The sequence below is a fragment of the Ambystoma mexicanum genome, chromosome 14, assembly GCF_040938575.1.
Source record: "Ambystoma mexicanum isolate Mex_15411 chromosome 14, UKY_AmexF1_1, whole genome shotgun sequence".
Classification (NCBI taxonomy): domain Eukaryota; kingdom Metazoa; phylum Chordata; class Amphibia; order Caudata; family Ambystomatidae; genus Ambystoma; species Ambystoma mexicanum.
In genome coordinates, this window is record NC_090940.1 from 104,243,873 (window position 1) to 104,268,263 (window position 24,391).

At 49.6% G+C, this 24,391-nt stretch overlaps 1 protein-coding gene across 5 annotated transcripts in view; it reads left to right on the forward strand.

Annotated features, from left to right (window-relative positions):
• Positions 1 to 24,391, forward strand: part of DCAF4 (DDB1 and CUL4 associated factor 4) — a 497,489-nt gene that overhangs the window by 338,161 nt on the left and 134,937 nt on the right. For all 5 annotated transcript variants that reach the window (XM_069638614.1, XM_069638618.1, XM_069638619.1 and 2 more), the window contains exons 13-14: positions 7,441 to 7,520; positions 7,753 to 7,848. In XM_069638614.1, coding sequence (XP_069494715.1) covers positions 7,441 to 7,520; positions 7,753 to 7,848 — 176 coding nt within the window. The remainder of the gene's footprint in view (positions 1 to 7,440; positions 7,521 to 7,752; positions 7,849 to 24,391) is intronic.

A 24,391-nucleotide genomic window follows, 5' to 3' on the forward strand; every position in this document is an offset into this window, starting at 1 on the left:
GCCTAGGCTCCAACCAAAGCAAGAGGCGTAGCTTTAGCAATCGAAACCAGTTTGAACTTTAGAGTCTCAGGGACTCAAGGGGATAAGGCAGGCAGATACATACTTCTCAGAGGGGAATGCAGGGGGAGGGATTACACTCTTGCGTCGGTATACGCACCAAACATGGGCCAAGAACACTTTTTAAAGGACTTGTTGGAGGTACTGGAGGGCTTTGCAAGGGTTCAGACAGTCATGATGGGAGACCTCAATCTAGCTTGGCAGAAGGGACGGGACAGAACTTCCCAAGGGGAAGAACCACGGAGGGGCAGTGGCATCTCCCCGCCTACGGGATAGGTTAAAAAATGCAGGGTTAAAAGACGTGTGGCCAGCCATGAAGGGATACACGGTTTTATCAGGGGTCCACAGAACGCAGTCAAGAATTGACTATATTTGGGTGTCGGCAAACTTGATGGGGAGAGTGGAGGAAGTGGAGGTGGACCCCTGGGCATTGCAGATCATAGAATCGTGTCAATGAGGATGAATATCCAGGGACGAGCAAATGGGTTATGGAAATGGAAGTTTTAGATCAATAAAGGTTGGACACAGGCGACGGTATGAGATAGGACACATTTAAAGCATCGATGAGGGAAGGGTTGATAGCGGCAAAGGCCCACAGGGAGAAACAGATGAGGACCCTAGAGACACAACTGGAAAGGGAGGTGGAAAACAGCAAGAATCCAGGCAGGCACTACTCCCACGAGGGCTGCACTCAAAGCATACAGGCGAGCAGTGGGGCAGCTGGATGTCCTTAGAAATAAGAAACCAGAGGGGGCTTTGCCCTTTGTCAGACAGAAATTCTCTGCTAAAGTTAATAAGGCAGACGCGCTACTAGCTCGTCTACTGAGGGAGGGCGGGATCCCAGAACACTGTTATGGCAATAAAAGATGACAAGGGACAACGCCATAACCGCACAGAAGAAATACAAGAATGCATGGCCAGGTACTATGAGTCCCTCTACACGTCCCAAAACCCACTATCTCAATCACAAGGAAAGTACTTGGAGTGAATCCAACTCCCCACAATAGATCTAGCGACACAGGAAACCCTGGATCAGAGATAAAAAAGGGTTTCCCCTCACCGATTTGGTGGTTATCAATCGAAGTACAATAATTCACAACACCTATTCGGTCATTGCCATATTAGTGTCCCGGTATTTTGATTTGGTTTTTGTTAACCACATATTTCAGATTGCTAATCAGGAACCTTTTCCTTTTTTGGGGTCTCTTGGTTCCTCAACAACCTGTTCCGCCGGAGGAATGTGCCTCCTATCGCCCGATATCCCTGATTAATGGCGAAGCGAAGGTCCTCGCCAAAACACTCGCCAACAGACTACTGCAAGTGATTGAGACCCTAATCCACCCGGACCAATGCGGTTTTATGCCCAATAAGTCGACTCGAATGAACTTGCGCAGGGTCCAATTGGCGCTATCCAGGGCAAAGGAGATACCAGCTCCACTCGCCCTCCTGGCGGTGGACTTCGAAAAGGCGTTTGACTCAGTGGGGTGGGATGCCTTGTGGGAGATCATGGCCAGGATGAACTTGGGGCAGACATTTATATCGTGGGTAAAACTGTTATATGCATCCCCGGAGGCCACGGTGAGGGTGAACGGCATGTCCTCCAAACCATTCCCCCTGGGTCGGGGCACGAGGCAGGGGTGCCCGCTGTCTCCACTCCTCGTCCTCCTGGCCATCGAGCCACTAGCGATTGAGCTTAGAGCTAACACCAACTGGAATGGTTTCGTCTGGCCGGGAGGGGGGGAAGACCGCCTTTCGCTCTATGCGGACGACCTGCTCATATACCTTAGTAACCCAAGTGTCTCGTGCCCGGTGGTCTCCCGCATACTCGGGGAATATCAGTCCTTTGCAGGCCTAAAGGTTAATGAGGCCAAAACCATCTTCTTCCCGATTCAGGGGGGTGAGCCTGCGATCCCGGAGACCTGCCCATATCACGTTTCTATCAGGGAATTCAAATACCTGGGTATACGGCTTGACCCGACGCTCGATGGGTTCCCCCGACTTAATATACAACCAGTAATAGAGCGGTTCATCAGAGACATCCCCCACTGGCAATCTCTCCCCCTGTCTCTAATGGGCCGGGCCGCACTATTCAAAATGATGACCCTTCCCAGACTGTTGTATGTCCTCCAGAACGCCCCGTTCCCCATCCCCCGGGAAACCTTCGCACTCATCGACAAGAATCTGCGCACATTGCTTTGGGGAGGGAAACAATCCAGGATTGCCCTTGACACGCTCCAGAGATCGGTGTGGGAGGGAGGCATCGGGTTACCTTGCATACGCACCTATTACTTGGCCACACAAATAGGAGTAGTGAATGACTGGATACATGCAGACCCCACACAGCCACACAACCGTATAGAGCTGGAGACCATGTCCCCACTAACACCGCTCCAAATCCTCTACGCCACCCGCGACCAACTCCCGGCGCTGCCCAAAATGTCCCATCATATCCGGAGAGCTTGGCGGGCCGCTCACAAGCTAATCGGCTGGGAAGGCCAGCCAACACTGTCGCAACCCATATGGCACAATGCGCTCCTCCCAGAACTGGTAAAAATGGGCCCCTTCGGTCACTGGCTGACCAAAGGAATACACACATTAGCACAAATTATACAAGAGGGCCGCCTCTTGAGCTTTGAGACCATGCGCGAACGATTCAACCTGGCTCCCATGGATCGGTTTCGGCATGCGCAATTGTCCCATGCAATCCGCGCCCAATTCCCCGACACGACGGTCCTACCCCCTTGCTCCCCCATAGAGACCAATATTCTCCCGCAGTACATCTCTTCTAGGGTCACTTCCAGCCTCTATCAGGCCCTTAGCTCATTCGGGACTCCACAACTCGACGGGCTAAAGGCAAAGTGGGAAAGGGACCTGGGCCCCCTGGAACCTGAAGACTGGGTAGAAGCATTAATGTCCCCCAGAGAAATTGGGATAGAATCCAAGCTTAGGCTCATACAGTTGAGGATCCTACATCGATCATATCACTCGCGCACTGCAATGGCCAGATGGGGTGGAATAGAAGACGAGACATGTGTCCGATGCAAAACTGAACCCGCCACCTTCTACCATATGATATGGGACTGTCAGGTGATTCAGGCCTTCTGGGTGGAATGCGTTAATACAATCTCAGCCGCTCTGGGGACACCAATTCCCAGGGACCCCAAGATGGTACTATTGGGCATTGGAGGGGAAGTAGACCTGTCCAAACATGAAAAAATGTTCTTGGCAACGGCGCTGGGGGCGAGCAAAAGGCTTATAGCGGGCAATTGGGGGTCGGACGAACCATTGAGCCTGAATCGATGGAGTAACGAGCTGGACCGAGGTGCTACCTTAGAGCGCCGAATCTATAATGCAAGGGGCTGCCCCCGTAAATTCGAGAAAATATGGGGCAAATGGCTAGATGCTCAATAAGCTCTGTGGGTGGGGGTGCACCGGTAGTGATGCTTGCCTTGTTTGCCTGCCTGGTCCTATTGTTGTCTTGTTGTCTTCTGGTCCTCGGCCCTACGGGCCCCGTTGATATGGACGATTGCCTTCAACTTGTATACTGCTGAGATTGCCTTCCACATGTATACTGCTGATTCATGTCTTATTCTTATATGTCTCTTATGTTTTGTTGTTTAAAATCAATAAACAGAGTTATTAAAAAAAAAAAACAACCTGTTCCGGACACAACAATATTAATCATCCACATTGGTAATGAATTGTGACATTTGTACAATATTACATATTTTGCTTTGTTTCTCTCGTATTTGCCTGGTCCTTTACCACTGTCTCTCCATTTCTGACTGTTGTATCATCAACTGTCATCAACTGTTTCCTCTCTCTTATTCTTTGTCAAACTGTACCTGTATCTAATTTATTTAATTGGTTATATATTTTTTGGTTTTCTTGTTCATTTGACATATTATGTTATATGTTTGTGATCATTTAATATGCAGTTTTGCTTTGAGAAGGACCCAGTCTGGGTCGAAACACGTGTCGGCAGATCTGATACAACTTATTATAAATATATTTTCCTTGCTCTCTACATTTTGCCTTAATACTATTTTTTTGCAAATTGATCCAGGATTTATACATGACTTTAACACTGTTCTCAACTTAAATTTCGACACTAGTAGCGCATCCCCTATGAGGAGTTTACTTTTTCCTTAATGCAATGTGGTAGTAGGGTCGAGGTACCTACTAGCCCCATAAGGGGGCAGCAGCTAGTACACCCACCCCAATCTTGATTTCCCTGTTTTGCCCAAGCGCTTCGGATACCCGGTACACCTCGACTCAGCCCTGTGTTTCACCTATATAAGAGCACCATCACCATGGTCCTGGCGGACACATGGGACAAAGCAGTGAGGACACAGGGAATCACAACCTACCCCTCCCCATTTACACCGATCTTTGGCAACAAGGACTTCACCCCGTGAATGGAGCTGGGAGCTTTTCAGACATGGAAGGAAGGGGGGTGTAAGTGCATCAGGGATATGTTCCAGGAACAGAGCAGAGCGTCTGCTCTTTCTTAGAGTGCAAGCAGGTATTTGGGATTGGGGTAGGGGAAAGGCACAGGTACTTCCAAATACGACATTGGATAATGAGAGGGGACATCAAAAGGGCGGCATTGAGGCAAACCACTTCTTTTGAAAGATTTGTTCCACCAAAGATGGCTCCAGGGGCCTTATCTCTAACTTTATAGAATACTGGAGGACGCTACTCTACAAGAACAGTGGCCATACATGAAGCGATGGGAGCAGTATTTGGGTCAGGAAATCGAGAGGGAGACCTGGTAAAGGCTCTGGAGGCTAATCCCCAAGATAACAAGGGCCTCGCAGCTCCAAGAGGCATGGTGTAAAATCTTGCTGGGGTGGCATTACAGCCCCTCCCGCCTACATAACATATATCCGGAAGTCCCCGGGGATTGCTGGAGGTAGTGCGGATCAGAGGCGGCTGCACATATATGGTGGGACTGCCCTAACATCAAGCCTTTCTGTAAGGGGGTGCTTCAAGTACAGGCTCAGGCATTTGGGGAAAAGTCAGGTAGGAGGCCACAAAGGGTCTTGATGGGAATAAAGGAGGAGGGGACAACTGGGGAAGCCAGGGGCAGGGAGAAGGCAGGGGTAATCATGACATTGGCAGCAATGAATCTTATCACCCAATGATGGAAGGGGCCGAACCTCCCAACAATACAAGTGTGGCTGCGCAAGATATGGGAGCTGGTGGCGCCAGAGTGGGCTATCTATGTGATGAACAATACCCTGCACAAATTCGCAAGAGACTAGGACGAGATCTTGTCCTTTCTAAAAGAGGACTTCACAGTACAATGGAGCCCCCAACGACTCAAACTCCTGGACCTCATCTAAGCAAATGGTGCTGGAGAATACCCGATCAAAGGCAGAGACATCAGATCCTGCTGTGCGGAGAGGGAGAGGAGGTGGGGTTAACATGTTGTAAAATTAATAAAGAGAATTTGGAAGAAAAAAATAAGTCCCATTATGGGGGGAAGAGGGAACACAGTTTAAAAGCACCCAGCCCCAGTTAGTCAGTGTGGGTTGCTGGAGAAATTGGGGTAAGCACTGGGTGAGTGTGTATGGGTGTAATTGGATGATGTAGGAGGAAGTGATAACATCTAAGAAGGAGGTGGCAACAACTAATGAGCGATTGGAGATAGCCTGCCTAAGGAGGGCAATCCTTAGTCAGGGAAGATCGGAAAGCACAAATGGGCCACACTGGCTCAGGGCATGCTGAGGAGAATGGAGGAGGAATGAGCTCCGGTGAGAAGACAGACAAGTAGTCAGGGTATCAAAAAGGAGGCCCCCAGATCTCAGGGAGAAAGGGAGTTAAGGTAAAGTGCCACTATGTGGCGTTGTCAACCCTGCGACTGTTTTCACCCAAACTGAGATATTGAGGCGATACTTTATACTTGACTGAGAGATTTTTCATATTTGTGGAACACATCTCATAAGAAAGGATTCAGGATCTCCCACGAAATCTGCAATGCAGCTGGGAAGTGAAGTGAGACGTTATCGCTCTAGCCTAAGAGACTTGATTTTTTATGTACATTTTACCGGTCTTGATGGATTTGTATATCAATTAAAGTTAGTGAACCCTCTTTCCAGAGTCACTTTTCTACATCCTGCCTAGGCCTCCTGACATTAGATATTACTTTCCCTGTTTATTTATTTTTTTTAAATTGTCCTGACCTTAATGGGAATCTATGTGATCACTTTGCCGCCAAAAATGTTGACAATTAAATTGCCGACTCCCATTAAGGCGCGGCGCAGTGAACACATACATCACTGTGCCCTGCATCCCCATAACCGCCCCACCCACTTACCTTTTTAGGCAGCACACTGTGAAGTATGCCGCCGTCTCTCCTCTGACCCTGCTGCGTCAGTTCTCGCCCACTAACACGTGGGTCTGAACTGGCGTTGCAGGGTCCTTTTTTTCTTTTTTTTGGTTACATTTCGTTTCTTTATTGTCCCTGCCACCATCTAATGGATGTGGGTATTCCCCCGCAACCCCTGACCCCCACTACACCGACAAAGGGAAGCAGGGGACACCCCCGCAATCCCTGCTTCCATTATTCGGTGAAGTGGGGGGGTCAGCATTTTATTACTGAGCAAAAAGGCACAGTAATGAAGAGGTCACAATTTTCGAGGCGACATTTTAGCATTATACACTTAATGGGAGTGTGCTCCTTGAAAATAGAATTTATTTATATATACATCTCCATGGACATTCTACTACTTGTTGGTCTCTATTGCTAACTGTATAGAACAAACCCCTGATCTTTAAGGCTTACTTTCTCCTCCTTGTTACCAAGTGAGAATTTGGTTAAACCTTTGAGTAAAAACCCATTGCTGGTCCGCTAAATTGCCTTCCCAGAATCCTACGCCAGTTGTGGTTCTGAAAAACTTCCTATCAGTAGTGCAAAGGAGTCATTTCAAGGCAGCAAATCACTCCCTCTGGCTCGCTAGCCTAAGAATACATGCATTTGACTTAGAATACCCACCTACCCCTATCCACGTGAGACAAGAGTATCCGATCTGCAAGGGCAAACTCATTGAATTTTCTATGCCCGTCCGGCTCAATTGCCTTTGCTCATTGCAGCCCGATCGGCCCACAATTTCCCCTGATGCTCAGAAATGTAGCACTGTGAACTGTAGCGTGCAGAAAAAGGTGCAGGAGTTGAGTGTTCGGCCTTCAGGTTCCTTTTTATTTTGTATTGTTGTTTCTTCTTTAGACCATTGATGCTAAATTAATGAATTTTCAGTAAAAGAAACAAACCTCAAACAGGTTCCCTCGCCTTAGGTTGATACATCAGTTTAATGAGCAAGCACCACTGTCATGGATTGTTACAATGTGAGCACGTCTTTCCTTGACCACCATCGCCAGCCTGTGCCTCATGGGCATTGCAGAAACACCTGGTTGTGTCAGTTTGCTTCCAGCCTCTTTGTTTAGCAATTCCAGCCCAGGTACTCTGCTCTTTTGTCTTGTTCTTCCTTTCCAAGTAGTACTGCTTCCTTTATAACGCTGACACTGATTACTGACAATTTACTGAGAAATAGTAGCAATAAAACAATGGGGAATGTGTCAAGAAAAGTAATATACTCCAGCCAAAACCAAGCATGTTTCATACATCAGCCACACATTGCTGGGCTCATTTGCCTCGAGTTCACAGTGGTATGTTTTGTCTATCCCCTTCAGGAGATCAGCCGGGAATGGTCTGTAGTCTCAGGATTTCCACCGCCTGGTCCTGCGCTTGGTGCCTGAATCCTCAGGCTCATAACTGCTTCAGTACAGGTTAGTTGCTACATTTACTTTGAATGTTTTAACGATGAACTTGGAGCTTCCTTCAGGACTTGAGCTCATGTCCGAGAAACCATTGGGGCCCAGTCCGGACTGGTAAGTTATGCCTGTGCAACATTTTTAATGTACATGTCGTCACTTGGCCCTCTGTGGAACTTTAACCGGCAGCAACAGAATTCGACGGATTGTGAGAACATGGGCCGCGTTACCACTGTGACATTAAATCGGAATTACCGTGTACAAGTACAAAAGATCACCGTTCCTAGTATCAGTCATCCATGAGACCTATTTTTACATTGCCTGAGATCTTGAAGAGGAGCCGAAATGTTTTAAATAAACCTGGCAAAAGGATCTCCTGAGCAGAAAGAGTCCCAGCAACCCTGGCCTGTGTCACCTAAGTGCTTGCACCACATGAGACCGGGGCCATGCAGGGAGGAAGGTGGAAGTGCACTTATCTAGTGCTCTTCCCACTTGTATCCTTGGCTGTCACTGATGTTGCAAGACATTGTAATGGTAGCAATGCACGGCAAGGCTCCCCTTACCCATTGGACAATGTCTGATATCCGAGGTTTCTTAACATTTGAGTTCGATCTTAAACATGATTTCAAATGGATGTAACATCCCTGTATCTACAACCCTGAACAGGCTCTTCCTCCGTTTGGTTAATAGGACCATGTTGGACAGCATGTGGAACCTTGAGCATTTCACTTGATGGCGTTCCTGGTGGATAATTGCTTTCTTGTGAGGATAGTGTCTCCCAGCATTATTGAGCATTCCTCCTCTGTTCTATTATATGCATGGGAAGACTTGGATAGCTTAGCAATGTGACCTGAATCCCCTCAGCTTGCTTCCTGGGCTAAATGGTACTTGCAGAAATGTTCTGTTGCAGGTGTGGAGTGAACATACATTTTGACAGCTGGCACTGCAACTACTGTGTGCAAAATAGGTGCCACAGAGTCCCATTACAACACCCAGATGTATGTTTTCATGAGTCCTTGTTAGGGAGAATTCTCTGTAAGGCTAATTTCCCAAACCTAGTGAGTCCCCCAGCAGCTTTGCTGGATTTTTGGGGTTTATTTTTTTCTCCTGCTAAGAGTGAGACTCTTTTCCTCCCACTCTTAGACGTAACCCAGGGATGTTGTAGCGACCCCCAAACATAGACTCCATACCCTGGGACGGACTACTGTCTCCCAGGGCATGTAAAGTCACCATTGGCTTTACTAGTTATGTTATGTTATTTTGCATTTATATAGCGCCTTATATACCATTGGTATGGTCTGAAGGCGCTGGTAGGTTGAACGCCCTTGCGAACCGAAGTTCAGGTCAGTAGAGGGAGTCCAAAAGTGCGTGTGCGCACCAGGTATGTGTGCAGCTGGTGCGGAAACCGAGTGGTAGCTGCTTCTTAGCTGTAGGTGTGGTGGTTGAGAGGTCAGGACTATGTGTTCGCTCTGGTCGGTTTTACCCAGAACGAGTGTGGCTGCGTTAGGCCTGAGGAGAATGCCTGGCTGGGGGTGTGAAACCAGCAATGATAACTTAGAGTGATGTGGAGTAAGCGGCAGATGTAGATATGTGAACAGTTATACCAAATGGTGTCATAGTATCTCTGTGTTCTAGATGAGTGGTGGTGTAAGGGGGAGAGTAAGAGTGGGGTGTGGTATGATGTATGTTTTCAAGTGTTTTCTTCATTCCAAAGCATATTAAGTATCGTCCGTTGCACATATCCGTTCATTCCTCATACTAGTCTCAAATTGTGAACAGAACCAGTACAGTACAGAACCAGTCCAAACCATCCTATTGTGGATGTACTGGTCCGGGCAATTCGATTGCCCTGGGGTCTGTTGTTCGAGGGGACACTGTCCAGTCCCCCCCGACCGAGTTTTGGCTGGTGGCAGTGGATACTACTTTTTATATTCGACTGCGAATATATTCCTATGGGATTTTCCCATTGTTCGAGGCTACCACTTTTTAAAATAGCCCCAAACATACCGCCGGTTTATTAAATTAATATAAATTCACCGGTTGGTATTTTTTGCCGAAACTTGGTTCCAAAATGGCGTTTGTGTTCGCTTCTGTGACTCCAACCCAAGTCGAGCCCTTTGTTCCACTTTTTGGCAGGCTTCTCCACAGAAGTCTCCAAAAGTGGTGCCACTCTGTCTGGGTACCACAGGGGGTGTGGGAGGGGATTTAGGCACCCTGGACTGAGTTGCCTCTGCAACTCAAGTCGCACCCTTGTGTGATTGGCCCAAGTGGTGAGCCGCTCACCACTTAGCATGTTTGAGTGACAGCTAGGCTGAATGAATGGGGGTTTTCTGCATAAAAGCAGGGCTTTGGGGACTGGAACTTCAGAAGTCGCCACAGGACCTAAAGAATCCGAGGAGGGAGAAGCCGAACCGACCTGCAATGACGACACCACCAGTGGAGCCCTGCTGAACCGGCTCACCACTTTTCCCGATGACAGAGGAGATCTCCAGTCCGGAGAGTCTTCTTCCTTGACTGGTGGGGATAACCAGTTTGGACGTCTTTTCGCCTTCCTGGACCATCTCATGGCCGCCTTGCCCGTGCCAAGCACCCCGGCAACAGGAATACCACGGTTTACTACTACTGCGAAGAAAAGGGTGGTACCTTGTAATCGCGAAACTCCGCGGCTGGTTTCTTCCCTGGCAGCGCAGCGACCTTCAGCTTTCCTCCACGTCGAGACCTCCTCTTCCTCTGGACGAAACACCGACTTGCACCCGCTGCCAGGAACAACTGCCCATGATGGAGCGTTCTTCCCACTTTCAGGTACTGTGTCCCGCCTGGCTTCCCTTGCGACAGATCGTTCGGGGTGACAGTAAATCCTCGACTTTCTAACCTGGGTTAGCCTGGGTCCTGTTAACTAACTTTTCCTGACTTGATCTCAATCTTTTGTGAACTTTCTACAAAGACTCTTTGGGCATAACCCCACTGTGTGATCCTGGACACATTTCGCTTGCTCTCTCTAAGAGTGGGCCTGGCATTTGAACTTCCTTGCTCTCCAGTAGACTTTGCCTAACCTGCCTCACTGTGGTTCTTTGAAAAGTATTGAAATTTGTGTGCTTTCATAACTCTGCCTTTTTCCCTCCCTTTTTAATAACTTATTAGAGTGCCATCTTATGTTAAGCGCTCACCTCTGTCTGAAAATAAGTGGTGTTTCTCATTAAGACTTGTCTAATAAGTAATTAGGGTTGAATATATATATAATAGTGACTGTGTGTTGAATTTAATTACCTCTTTGTGCTAGTGTAATTTACAAGTGTGTCTAAATAAATAATTATATACTTTTACACCAAAGCTCTGGTCAGTGTTTGCTTGTGCTACTTTATCTCGGTACCTATTGTGTATACTCTATATACTGCCTAACTCATCTTGAGAGAAGTCTGACTGCTCAGCCACAGCTACCAGGTAAATCTGGGTGGTACAGACTGCTACCAATTGGGTTTACTGCCAACCCCCTGTAGTCCTAAATCTTTTGCAGTGGTCCCTAAGGGAATTGCACAGGTTTCTGCCTAACAGTCCTGAAGAATCACTGTGAAACACAAGCAGGCTCTAGCTCACCCCATCAAATTGATTTGGATTAATTACACTTTTGAAAATGGAAAGCAATTGATTCACATGCTACCACATTTTGATTTGGGATATTGTAAGCAACTTGTGCACACCAATGTGAGGGATATCAGTCTTCAAGCTATAGGCAGCAGACCTTTGTACTGATAGCACAGCATACCTTTGTACTGATAGCACAGCATACCTTTGTACTGAGAGCACAGCATACCTTTGTACTGAGAGCACAGCATACCTTTGTTCGGCTAGCGCAGCATACCTTTGTTCGGCTAGCGCAGCATACCTTTGCACAATAGTGCAGCATACCTTTGTTCTGCTGGCGCAGCATACCTTTGTTCTGCTGGCGCAGCATACCTTTGTTCTGCTAGCGCAGCATACCTTTGTACTGAGAGCACAGCATACCTTTGTTCGGCTAGCGCAGCATACCTTTGCACAATAATGCAGCATACCTTTGTTCTGCTGGCGCAGCATACCTGTGTTCTGCTAGCGCAGCATACCTGTGTTCTCCTAGCGCAGCCTACCTGTGTTCTCCTAGCGCAGCATACCTTTGTCCTGCTAGCGCAGCATACCTTTGTCCTGCTAGCGCAGCATACCTTTGTCCTGCTAGCGCAGCATACCTTTGGACTGAGAGCGCAGCATACCTTTGTTCTGCTAGCGCAACATACCTTTGTACTGAGAGCGCAGCATACCTTTGTACTGAGAGCGCAACATACCTTTGTACTGCTAGCGCAACATACCTTTGTACTGAGAGCGCAGCATCCCTTTGTACTGAGAGCGCAGCATCCCTTTGTACTGAGATCACAGCATCCCTTTGTACTGATAGCACAGCATACCTTTGTACTGCTACAAATATATTTACTAAATCTTTTTTAAACAAAATGTAACTCAAAAGCAATACTATTTTTTTAAACCCCCAATGCACCTACTTCCGCCCTATACCAAACCATTAATTGGAAGAATCCTGCCATACCAAGCAGGCTACGACTTTACAAAACCCACACCTTTCGCAACAGGGGGACTCCATTTCTCTGCTCAACCAACATGCTCCCCGATGTCCCACAAATGCAGCCATTTTGGTGTATATTGTACTATAAATGGCATTATGCAGTAACATGCAAAAGTGCACGTTAGACAAATACCCACGGTAGAGATATAGCCCAAAATGCCAAATGGACAGTATGCACAAATGGCTATGAACGATTATGCGCCATCACCGCAACCTACTCCCAGTATAGTCTGTGGGCTGCCCCACCTCCTCCCATCATAGTCGCTGGGCTCCCTCATCCCACTCCTACCCGGTCCCTGGGCTCTCCCAACCCCATCACAGACCCTGGGCTCTCCCCACGATGCTCCCACCACTATCCCAGTGGTCCTGCCCATCTTGCTCCCACCACAGTCCTTGGGCTCCCCCCACCCTGTTGTCAACACAGTCTGAGGGCCAGTGGGAGCTGGTGAATTTTTTAAGTCGAGGGGTATACATATTTCCCAGAAAAATGCCATAGCGACTGAGCACAGTGAGGGAGCTTGAACCAATCAAGTGGGGTTTCAGGGGGGATGAGGGTCCCCCCCCCCCTGTGATTTTATTTTTAAATAATGGGTTAAAATGTTGCATTTTAGAGCACACTTTAAAAGAAAATGGGTAAACAGCCAAACAGTTTGCAACTGGAACTGGGGGTCCAAGGGAGAAAGCATGGTATTTTTGACTGGACATCTAGGATAGATATCCAGTAAAATAAATACCATCCATGTCCCCTGGGCTCCACAGCGCCTCAGGAGAGCTAATTATGGCAGGTGGGTAGGGGGATTGTGCAACAAAGGCATTTTTAAAATGGCTTTGTTGTACAACCCTCCTTCCCTCCTGTACCCCCCACGCGCCAAAATCAGCTCAACAGGCCAAAACAAACACACACACATTCACACAGCAATCACTCTTATCATTCATACAAGCATCCATCACCATACACTCACTCATAACAAAGGCATACACGCATCCATAGGCATATTTAAATAAAAAATAAATTAACATAAATGTACCTTCTGCAGGGGCCTGCGCGTAGGTGCTGAAATGCTCCAGGTTGCTCTGTCCGTAGGTGCAAGGAGGCGCAGGAGCTCCCCCTGGCACATACAGTCATGCAGTGCCCCAGCCAGCATTTTCAATGAACTATACAAGGCTGGCGAAGCAAAACGCCCCCAGCTTTGCATGGCTCCGTGAGAATGTGCGGCTGGGGAACTGAACTGTCAAAGGGAAACATTGTTGAAAAAGCAGCTGAGGAAGTGCTCAGTGTTTCACTGGGCTGGCTCCTCGGCTCCTGCATAATGGGTGAGGGCGCAACTGGGTGGACGCCCCCTTGCCCATTATGGATGAGCCGCCAGGCTCGGACTGGCCAATGGGCCACTTTTCTGGCCAATGTGGGCCAGTTTGATGAGTTAATTCACTATGCAGCTAGTAGTTTTGACCATTGATGCTGAATAAATATTCTTTAAATATCACAATTTGCTTACATTTTAACCAAAAACACCCCATTGGATACTTATTCTGTGACTAAAGGAATGAATATCCATTTGCAACTGTGGCCCACTTTTTCATTGGTGCCTGAGACAGTTATATGGTCCAGTCTGACCTTGTGAGCCGGCACTGCTCATTCCTCCAATCTTAAAAAAAATAAAAAAGAAAATGTTTAAAGACATTTCATGCTGGCTCCACAGTTTGAAGACCTCTTCTGAAAGGTGAGGTGTTCAGCTTAAAAATGTCATAACTGTCAATTCACCCACCATAGATTATTATTGTGATTTTGAGTGTGGGCCTAGCTTCGAGAAGCAACGGAGCGCTTTACTGAGGCATACATCAATACAAATACATAACGGAGCGCTTTTCAGAGGTAACAGAACAAATATACAGCGGGGTAGGATACAGAAGGGTACAGCTGTACCGAGCGGCGGGGGGAGCAGAGGTGTGTGCGGCATCTAGCGAGTCAGGGGTGCGGGGGCAACGTGATGGACTAGGTGTTGAGGAGAGACTCCTTGAAGAGGTGGGTCTTGAGTTTTTTTCTGAATTGTAGGAGCATTGGGTGCAAGTCTGATGCTGACAGGGAGGAGGTTCCATAGTCTTGGGGTGTTGGCAGAGAAGGCTTGGTTTGTGGTCCTTTCAGATTTCAAGTCTGCACGTGTACTGGCTTCACTGTCACTGTTGGATCCAGTAGAAAGTGTCAAGGAGCTGCGGGTGCAAGGATTCTTCCAGTCGGTTCCAGAAGCAAAGTGCAAAACCTCAGGGTGCGGAGAGAAAAATGCAGAAGACGCTGATGTAGATTGTTCAGGACACTCCACCAGACTGGGAAATGCGAGTTCCAGTGGCATCTACCGCGCACGGGCGACAGCAGGCGTCTTTCTAGTCGTGGTTCAAAAGACCTTCCAGGGCAGGATCCCTTGATGCTGGGATGCTGGAATTTGGCAGGAAGGCATCTTATCCCACAAGCTCTCGACCACCGAGGTTCCGGTGACAAATGCGGAATGGAGATGATTCTACCAATGTAGCCCACTAGAGAGCTGGTCAGTCCACCGTGTGGTCCAGGGACACAGGACGGCTGAATCCTCGAGGATGCGTCAGACTAGTTGGTCCAACCAGTGCAAGGGTTAAAGCACTGCTGTGGGCCATTGCAGATCATGTAGTACAGAAGGGCTTCACCGGGCCAAACGCAGAAAGGGATTCCAGGCACTTTCAGGAGTCATCCACAGATCTTCAGTCGGCTGCTATTCTACACATGCTGTCGCCATTAGAGCCGCGTGTAAGAATACTGCTGTTTTTAAACTCTCAGAAGAGTTATTTTCGTCCACCGCAGCCAGACAGTGATTAAACAAATAAGGGAAGCAAAGTGGGAGAGGCAAGCGTGTTTTTGGCTTCGCACATGGGATTAGCACCAGGTTGCTGCCAGAAGACTGAAAGCTCTGCGGCAAAATGTCACAGAAAGCAGATAGCTTAAAGTTATTGCTAACAAGAGTCACTGGATACCTGTGTTTGTATCACACCGTCTCCTGGCCCACCATGCACAGACTGCACTGACTGCTTCACCACTCGACACCAGTCTGCTCCGCAGATTTTCCCAGTTTTTAAAGGATCCTCCTTTTTTCCAAAAACAGTGTAGAGAGACTCCAGTTGCAGAACTGATTAGACCTGGAGACTGCACTGACTGCTTCACCACTCGACGCTCCGCTTTCCGGATTTTCCAAGTTTTTAAAGGCTCCTCCTTTTTTCCAAAAACAGTGTATAGAGACTCCAATTGCAGAACTGATTAGATCTGGAGACTGCACTGACTGCTTCACCACTCGACAGCACTCCGCATGCTACTTGGCTGCAACGCTGATCTCAAGAAATGGCTGCAGGAGTCCTCTTCTTATCCTAAACTTTGGGTGGAAGCAGATCCAAACCCACTAGTGGTAAGAATCTGCACCATTCAAACAGCCAGCAGTAGTCCAGTTAGGGACCATTATGGGTTTCACTCATGCCCCACATCTAGACTTTCAGGCCCCTCAAATATGGAGTGGGACCAGAAAGTCTTACCCACATCCTGGGTCCACACACACCAGGCCGGCTGTATCCTGCGAAAGCAGCAGATTTCCCAGGCAAATGCATGACATATAAGGGATTTCCAGACCTGAGAAAATATTGTGGCACAGCCATTTTATTGCACTGGCAACAATTAGTAGCCAAACCTGAATGCGCACACTAAAAATAATGGAAACATTGTAAATAAGTATCTGCTGACACCAGCTTGTCTTTAGGCACATATAAAAGGAACCGAAAAGCCCAAGTGTAAAAGTCTAGGGTGATAGTATCCCCAGTGCACTGTATTGTAAGGTCCTGTGTGCACTGTCAAAATGTTAACAAGACAAAAGGGAAAAATACTTTCCTATTGCTGATTGTCTAAAGGACTGATCAGTTTCCCCATAACAGATGAGCAAAAGGCCAGTGGGGCGAAGCAGAAGGATTCACTTCCCTGTATAAAGTCAGGACAGGTTAAAGAATGAAAGCAAAATGTTTGGGGTCCATAAAATATGGAGGGAAAGTGCATAAAGAGAAATTTAACAGCTGCATTTTGTCCTGTCGCTGTATCTCCTTTTGAGGGTCTACTCTGGTTTCCCCTGAGCTGGCTGCTGCCATTTCCGCACCTGTGTTAGGGAAGTGTGACTTACCTGTTTTTTTCATCACTACCACAGGTCAGCCTTTGGGTCAGTTATTTCCTTTTGGACACTTTTGACAACACTATAAATCCTACACGTATTTGACTATCGTTTGTGGTGAAATAAAATGATAAGTCTGACCAGGACCTTGTAGTTTTGACTACAAACTTTTATTTAACACAAAAACAATCCTACCTATCCCTAATTTGAGGTGTTTTCCTTACCTCAACCAAACTAAAATTCGGATCTGTAAGGAAGTCTGTGATGTCCAAATAAAGGGTTTATGTCCTGGTCCAAACTTCTAAACTATCCCTAGCATTGAAACACAAAAGTCCAAAGCACCAAAAACATATCCGAGGAGAATGCCTCCCTTCTACTGGCTCGAAATGTCTATGACTAGGAGAATGACTCCCTCCTCCTGGTTGTAGGTTAGAGAAAGCCTTTCGCATGGATTGTGTCTTCCCACTTATTCCTCATATTTGATATTCGATATCCAGCTTCAGCTGCTTCAGAATAGTTTTTTCAAATGAGGGCGTTGTACGTCGATGCAGCCGACTCAATGGCCATCGAGGGCCTCCGTCTCCCTTACGCTTCGAGAAACTACGGCACGCTTCTTTTGTTCTAATTTGCAATAATGTCTTCTTCCTCGACACCTACTACCTCGAAGACCGGGTTTAAGAAGTGTCCGAACTGCGATTCTAGGATGTCGTTAACCGACCCTCATCTGGTTTGTCGGTGGTGTCTCGGGGTGGAGCATAAGATCTCGGCCTGCTGCAAATGCCAGTCAATGACCGGAAAGGCTCTGAAGGAGCGAAAGGGGAAATTGGTGGACGAGCTGAGAGGCGACTCACCTCGAAGGATGAAGGTTAAAAGATCCAGGTCAAGGAGTGGCTCCCACTACTCGCCGAGGAAGTCGAAAAAGAGACACCACAGGTCACCTTCTTCAACTTCGTCGTCAGACACCTCCACTGAGAGGGTATCTTGTACCATGAAAAGCTCTACACCTGCTGAATGGGAAGAATTTAGATCTGAAATGCTAGAAATATTTCAGAAACCCTCGGCTAGCAATGCCCCTACCGTCCCTTCCAAAGAAGCCGCTAAGGAAAGGGCAGAGGCCAAATCCCGTGCGGCCTGGAGCCCTGGACAAAAGGCAGATCCTCGTGTAGAGGCGTCAAAGCTTCGACACAATGAGAAATCATTGAAGGATCCTTCGAGCTGTAAGTCCAAACCTACATCGAGGTCGTCGACGCCAGCTGTGCCTTCAATGCCAGCTGCGCCCTCGACACCGGCGGCTCCTTCGACGCCAGCCATGCCATCGACGCCAGCGGCACCATCTAAACCAATGGCGCCGTCGAAGCCGAAAAAGATTTAGATGACTCCTCAAGCGTCGAGTTCACGGTTTCTTAAGACTTTGATGCCTATCCCAGACAAGACCTATATTCCTTAAACAAGGAAAGGTTATTTCAGATCTCACCTCAATTTATGCGGGAAATGAGCCATCAGATAATGATGCGCCATTTCACCTTCAATTTAGTACACCAAATGTGCCTGAGAGCTTTATTTTGGAAGAGTCTAGATTGAAAAGTCTTTATGACAATTTGCAAACAGCCAGTGGGGTAGACACCTCACCAGAGCTGGATTTTGGTAGACATGAGGCTGGGGAGCATGCAGATGCTTCATATAGACAACTAATGTCTAAAGTTGTAGACTATTTGGGGTGTAGTAGGCCTATCCTCCCCTTTGAGCAGGATGATCTGACAGACATCCTTGATAAGGGTCCACAGATGGCTACTATTTTACCATTTCATATTGCTTTCCAAAAAAGGGTGACGGCAAATTGGGAGACATCAGAGACTTATCCGGCAGTATACAAAAATCTGACTGAAAATACTGCCCATCTAGTAGTGACCCGACTATTTGTCAAAACACCCCACTCCAGAGAGCCTAGTGGTAAAGGCAACTACCGCAACTTCAAAGCAGGCAGCTTATCCAACTATCCCTCCAGATAGGGATGACAAGAGAGTAGATGGATGGGCAAGAAATTTATTTTCTGCAGGGGAACATGGCTCTTAAATCCGCCAACTCAACATGTGCCCTATAAACATTTTCATTCACTCTATGGGACTGTATTTCCATGGCGGCAGAGCACATTCCCGAGGGGGAGGAAAGAGACAGGTTCATGGCTATTGTTAGAGATGGCAAGGAAGCCATGTGTGAGTCTGTTCAATCGGGTCTGGATTCTGCTGACAGCATCAGCAGGGCCATGGCAACAAGCACCGTACTACGCAGATTTGCATGGTTGAGGAAGTCAGGATTTGCGCCGGATGTGCAGTCTAGACTCCTCAAGGTGCCTTTTGACTGGTCTGACCTTTTTGGCAACAAGGCTGACGAAAGTCTTGAGAAGTTGCAGACCTCAAAGGCAGCAGGCAAATCCTTAGGTGTCGCTATTATGCAACCTCAGCCTATTCGCCCCAGTGGACAGCCTTGGAGGGGTAGATCTTTTCGCTAATACCCCTCAGTGGGAAGAGCGAGAGGAATGGCTGGTCAAAGAGGCCAAGGAAGATTCCCTCGTGTTGGAAGAGGGAAAGGTGCGAAGCCCGCTGAAGCAGGGGCATCCTTACCTACAGTCACTGCATCAGCCACCTCAATACCTCTCTGAGGTCTTGAGTCACAAAACACCAGTGGGAGGCAGGCTGTCTCAGCATCTGAAAGAATGGCGAGACATTACTTCCGATGCGTGGGCATTGGAAACCATAGCCCAAGGTTACTGCCTTCCTTTCATTCAGAGACCTCAGAACCATCTACCGGGGAGCGACTCTTTGAGGGTTCCAGATCCGCTCCTTGTGCAGGAAATTTTGACCCTTCTAGAAAAAGGGACTATAGAACCGGTGCCTGCAGTGGAAAGGAACAAGAGATGGTACTCTCCTTATTTGCTAATACCCAAGAAGGACAGAGGATTGAGACCAATCTTGAATTTGAGGTACTTGAACAAGTTCCTCAGGAAGGACAAGTTCAAGATGGTCCCACTTTCTCAGATCCTTTGGGCTCCAACCCCAGGATTGGTTGGGAGCATTGGACCTTCAGGATGCTTACTTTCATGTGCCAATCCATCCCAAACACAGAAAGTACCTGAGGTTCTCCGTTGGCGGTTCTCATGATCAGTTTCGAGTTCTGCCTTTTGGGCTGACCTCCGTCCCAAGGGTTTTCACCAAACTGATGGCGGTGGTGGCAGCGAGTTTTGGGAGAGGGTATTCACGTTTACCCCTACCTGGATGATTGGCTGATCAGGGCGCATTTTCCCAAACAAGTCCTGGATCATCTCAACGTCACCTGCCACTCTCTTCACAGACTAGGCTCTTCCCTCAATTACAAGAAGTCCCATATGACACCTTCTCAAAAGCTCCAGTTCATCGGGGCTGTACTGGATACATCCTTGGGAAAGAGCTCGCCACCCGAGGTGAGGGCTACATTCTACAGATGGTCTCCAAATTTCAGAGTGCCCAGTGTCTCCCGACCTTTGATTTATTGAGGTTGCTCAGCCTCATGGCATCCTGCATTTTTCTGGTGCCAGAGGCTCGCCTGAGAATGAGGTCCCTTCAATGGGCCCTCAGGACACAATGGTCCCAGTTCTCAGGAAATATGTCAGACCTACTTCAGGTTCCAAGCAGGGTCGCACAGGATCTCCTGTGGTGGGCCTGCGAAGACAATATTCTGAAGGAAGAACTTTTTTGGCAACCATAGCCGGAGGTGACGGTAGTGACGTACGCCTCACTCATGGGGTGGGGAGCCCATGCCAAAGATCTAAAAATCAGAGGTCGTTGGTCTCCATCGGAGTCCAAACAACACATCAATCTTTTGGAGCTGAGGGCAATCGGACTTGCGCTGAAGGCTTTTCTGCCCTCTGTACGGGGAAAGATTGGCCTGATAATTATGGGCAACACAGTGGCTATGTGCTAGCTCATCAAGAGGGGAGGTGTAGGGTGACTACCACTCTGCAGAGAGGCAGTTCACCTAGCCTTAGAGTAGAACACAGCAGAGGACACTCTGAGCAGGCAGAGCACAATCTCCCACGAGTGGGAACTAGCTCAGGAAGTCCTTCAAGAGATCTTCACCCTTTGGGGAACCCCTCAAGTGGATCTGTTCGCAACCAGTGTCAACCGGAAGTCCGAACTGTACAGCTCCAGGGAATTTCCTCCAAGAGGAGCTCTAGGAGATGCGTTTTTATTGGACTGGGAGTTTTCACTCTTGTGCGCGTTTCCTCCAGTCCCTGTCATTCCTCGTGTGATCAGGAGGTTGAGAAAGTTTGGGAAACCATGATCCTAGCTGCCCCGGATTGGGCCTGGAGGACGTGGTACCTGGAACTTCTGGACATGTCTATCCGCCCTCCAATACGTCTTCCATTAAGAGAGGACCTTCTTGTGCAAGAGGAGGGTCAGGTTCTCCATACAGAGGTCAAGCCACTCAGCCTTCACGCACCGTTTCTGGGAGGCTGAGATACAAAGATTGGGACCTCCCAGATGACGTAATGGTGATTCTCCAGCATGGGGTCTGGCATGGATTCACATGCTCATGAATATTCCCCGTCGTCAGGCTGGGAATCCTCGGTAAAGAAAAAACCAGTATCAGTTTTGTTTCTGATCTGTCTTTCGTAGTAATAACCAATCACTGGTCTCTGCGTCATACTGACCACAGCCAATGACTGCCCTCTACCTAAGCACCGCCTCTGGCAGCCATCTTCAGATTTTTACCGCACGTTCATGTGTTGGGATCCTCGTGCTATTGCTCTCGAGCGTTAGTGCTATTTTTTCACGTTTTTCTCAAAAACTTCGTTTTTTTCGGTCAAAAGAGCCTCAAGCTCCACCGACTCTCCATCCGATCAACGGGGACCCGTGTCAGATTCGTCTGCGCCCCTCAAGGGTGAAGATTTCGTCGAGCTACGTTTTTGGAGGACTCCAGAAGCTTCTCAGGCCCGGACATAGCCCAGGAGAAGGGAAGCTCGACGCCCGGAAAGCTGTTCAGGGTCTGCCCTGGATGCCAGCTGCAGAACGTCTTTAAGGAGGACGAAAACTCCTTTTGTCTCTACTGCTTACATGAGGACAAAACGCACGTGGAGAAGGACTGTGCGTTTTGCGGCAATATGTCGGAGCGGACCATGAAGGACCGCCATCAACGCCTCGCCAACTGGCTGGAAGGGAAGAGCCCGTCAGGCGAGAAGAAGAGGAAGAAATCCGAGCGGTCTTCTAAGACCTTTGAGGACGCCCCGGCGACGGGGTCCAACACAAGGCCAAGCACCGCGAGTCCGCTGGCACCGGGAGCGCCGAACGGTCGGGCTCTACGGGCGCCAGGCAGGGCGCACCCTCCCCGGCACCTTCAGCCACGAGCCAACGCTCTGGGTCGGGTAAGAGGAAGGGCGAGCACCCGGCAAAGCTCCTGGAGAGGCCCCGGTCGAGCTCGAAGGCCCCATCGGAGGGGGAGCGAGGCAGTGTCCCCCCCCCCCCTCAAGGATAAGGCGGTGAGCGCACCTAAGGTGGTGAAGGCCTTAATCCATCCGGCCAAGCCCTCTATCGATACTGTCGCGGCGGCCCTGGCTCAGCCTGTGGAGGCTACACCAGTGGTGGCGATCTCGGGGCTCAGAGTCTCCCTGCCACCTCGGAGGGAGTCCTCTTTTGTGCCCATCGATAGGACCCCCGTGAAATCCCCGGCGGGGAAGAAAAAGGGGGGGCAGGGCGTCGTCGTAGATTCGGCTTCAACCTCGGAGGAAGAGCTGATAGAGGTCTTAAGCCACGGCCTTGGCGTGGATGAAGACCGGCCCGTCGGGATGGATCCCGACGCAGGTGACGACGACATCGTCGAGGGTGCCGACGGGGCTCCTGATCGCCCGTCGGATTCCCCTCTGCCAGCGCCGCGAGACAACTCGGCGGCCATTTTGTTGGCTATACAGTCCTTATGCTCAGAGATAAGGACGAGACTACCGTTGCCGACGGAGGAACCTCTCCCGTCGGGGGATCCTGAACCGGGACCTTCGGGTGTTCCCCCGCCCAAGAAAAGAAGGATTCACCCTCCACCTCCTTTTCAGCCGTCGCACCCCGTCCAGCCCTCCTCCCCGTCCACCCGAGGGGATGATACGGGGACTGACACGGCAGCGACGGGTACGGACGACGAGGTATACGACGAGGATCTACCGTCGTCACCTCCCACCAGGGCTTCTCTGCCCGACGAGATTGGATCGTTCCACTCCATGATCGCCAGGGCATCCGAGCTTTTCCAACTCTGCCCTGAGGAGAAGAAAAAGGAAGGATTCCTTTATCAATGGCGCGAGGCCAAGAGGAAGACGGTCCTCGCGGTGCCTCTACTGGACGACATTTGGGATGAGGGCCTCGCCCTCCTCAAGAACCCTTCCACGACGCCAGCTAGAAGAGACCGGTACGAGAAGAAGTACCGGGTCCCGGACGCGGCCCCCCTGTGCCTCCGGGCGCAGCCTACCACGGACTCTGTCGTCTCCGCGGCGGCCAGGAAGAAAGCGGGGGGGGGTGCGGCCTCCACATCGACTTCCCCACCGGACGGCGAGGGAAAGAAATTGGACGCTATGGGACGCAGGGTCATCTCGTCTGCAGCGACGACGATTAAAGCGGCCAACGCCTTGGCTATCGTGGCCCGCTACGACAGGGAGCTATGGTACAAACTGGCTCCCCTGCTGGACTTCCTACCGGACGACAAGAGGGCGGATGCCCTGGAGATCCTACAGGAAGGTATTGCGACGGACATCGCCGACACTGGGTTTCGCCAGTTGGGCAACGGCGTGTGCCTTAGGCGGCGTGGATGGCTCAAGGCTACGGACTTCCGTCAAGACGTACAGACCAGAGTCCTGGACATGCCGTTCGATGGGAACAACCTGTTTGGGAAAACAGTGGACCTTGGGGTTCTGCAGCAACGACGGACGCCCTTTCGGAGCAGCGGAGGCAAGGGCGCCTCCAAAGGTTCCGGCGGCGGTTTCTCCACCTACCGTCAAGCGGCCCGCTCGTCGTCTCAGGAGGCCTACAGAGGACGAGGCAAGTCTGGCGGACCCCGCCGTCGTCGCCAAGGAGGTCAAGGCGGCAAAGCCTCGTCGAAACAGGATTGAACCGGCCGTGGGGTCGGGCCCCCACCGAAGCACCCCGGTGGGAGGCCGGCTGGCGAGCTTCGTCAGCGTGTGGGAGTCCATCTCCACCGACCGTTGGGTGCTGGACGCCTTAGCCCGGGGCCACGCGCTCGAGTTTCAAAGAAGGTGCCCGCGCGTCCCCCCGTGGCCAGGAAAGAGCTTCACGTCCCTCAGCTTCTCCTGGAGGTAAAGGCGATGCTCAGGAAGGGCGCCATCGAACTCGTCCCAAAGAGGCTTCGGGGCTCCGGAGTTTACTCGAGATACTTCCTCGTGAAGAAGAAGACGGGAGGATGGCGCCCCATCCTAGACCTGCGACGTCTGAACAAGTTCATCAAGGCGCAGAAGTTCCGGATGGTCACCCTCCAGCACGTCCTGGGTCAGCTGGAGGAAGGAGACTTCCTGTCGTCGTTGGATTTGGAGGATGCCTACTTCCATATTCCCATCCTAAAGGGGCACTGAAAATTCCTCAGGTTTGTGGTCCAAGGGCGTCACTACCAGTTCAAAGCCCTCCCCTTCGGACTACGGTCGGCACCCAGGGTATTCACCAAGTGCCTTGCACCGGTGGCGGCGCAGCTGCGCCGCGAGGGGATCCACGTCTACCCCTACCTGGACGACTGGCTCATCCGAGCCAAGACGAAGGAGCTC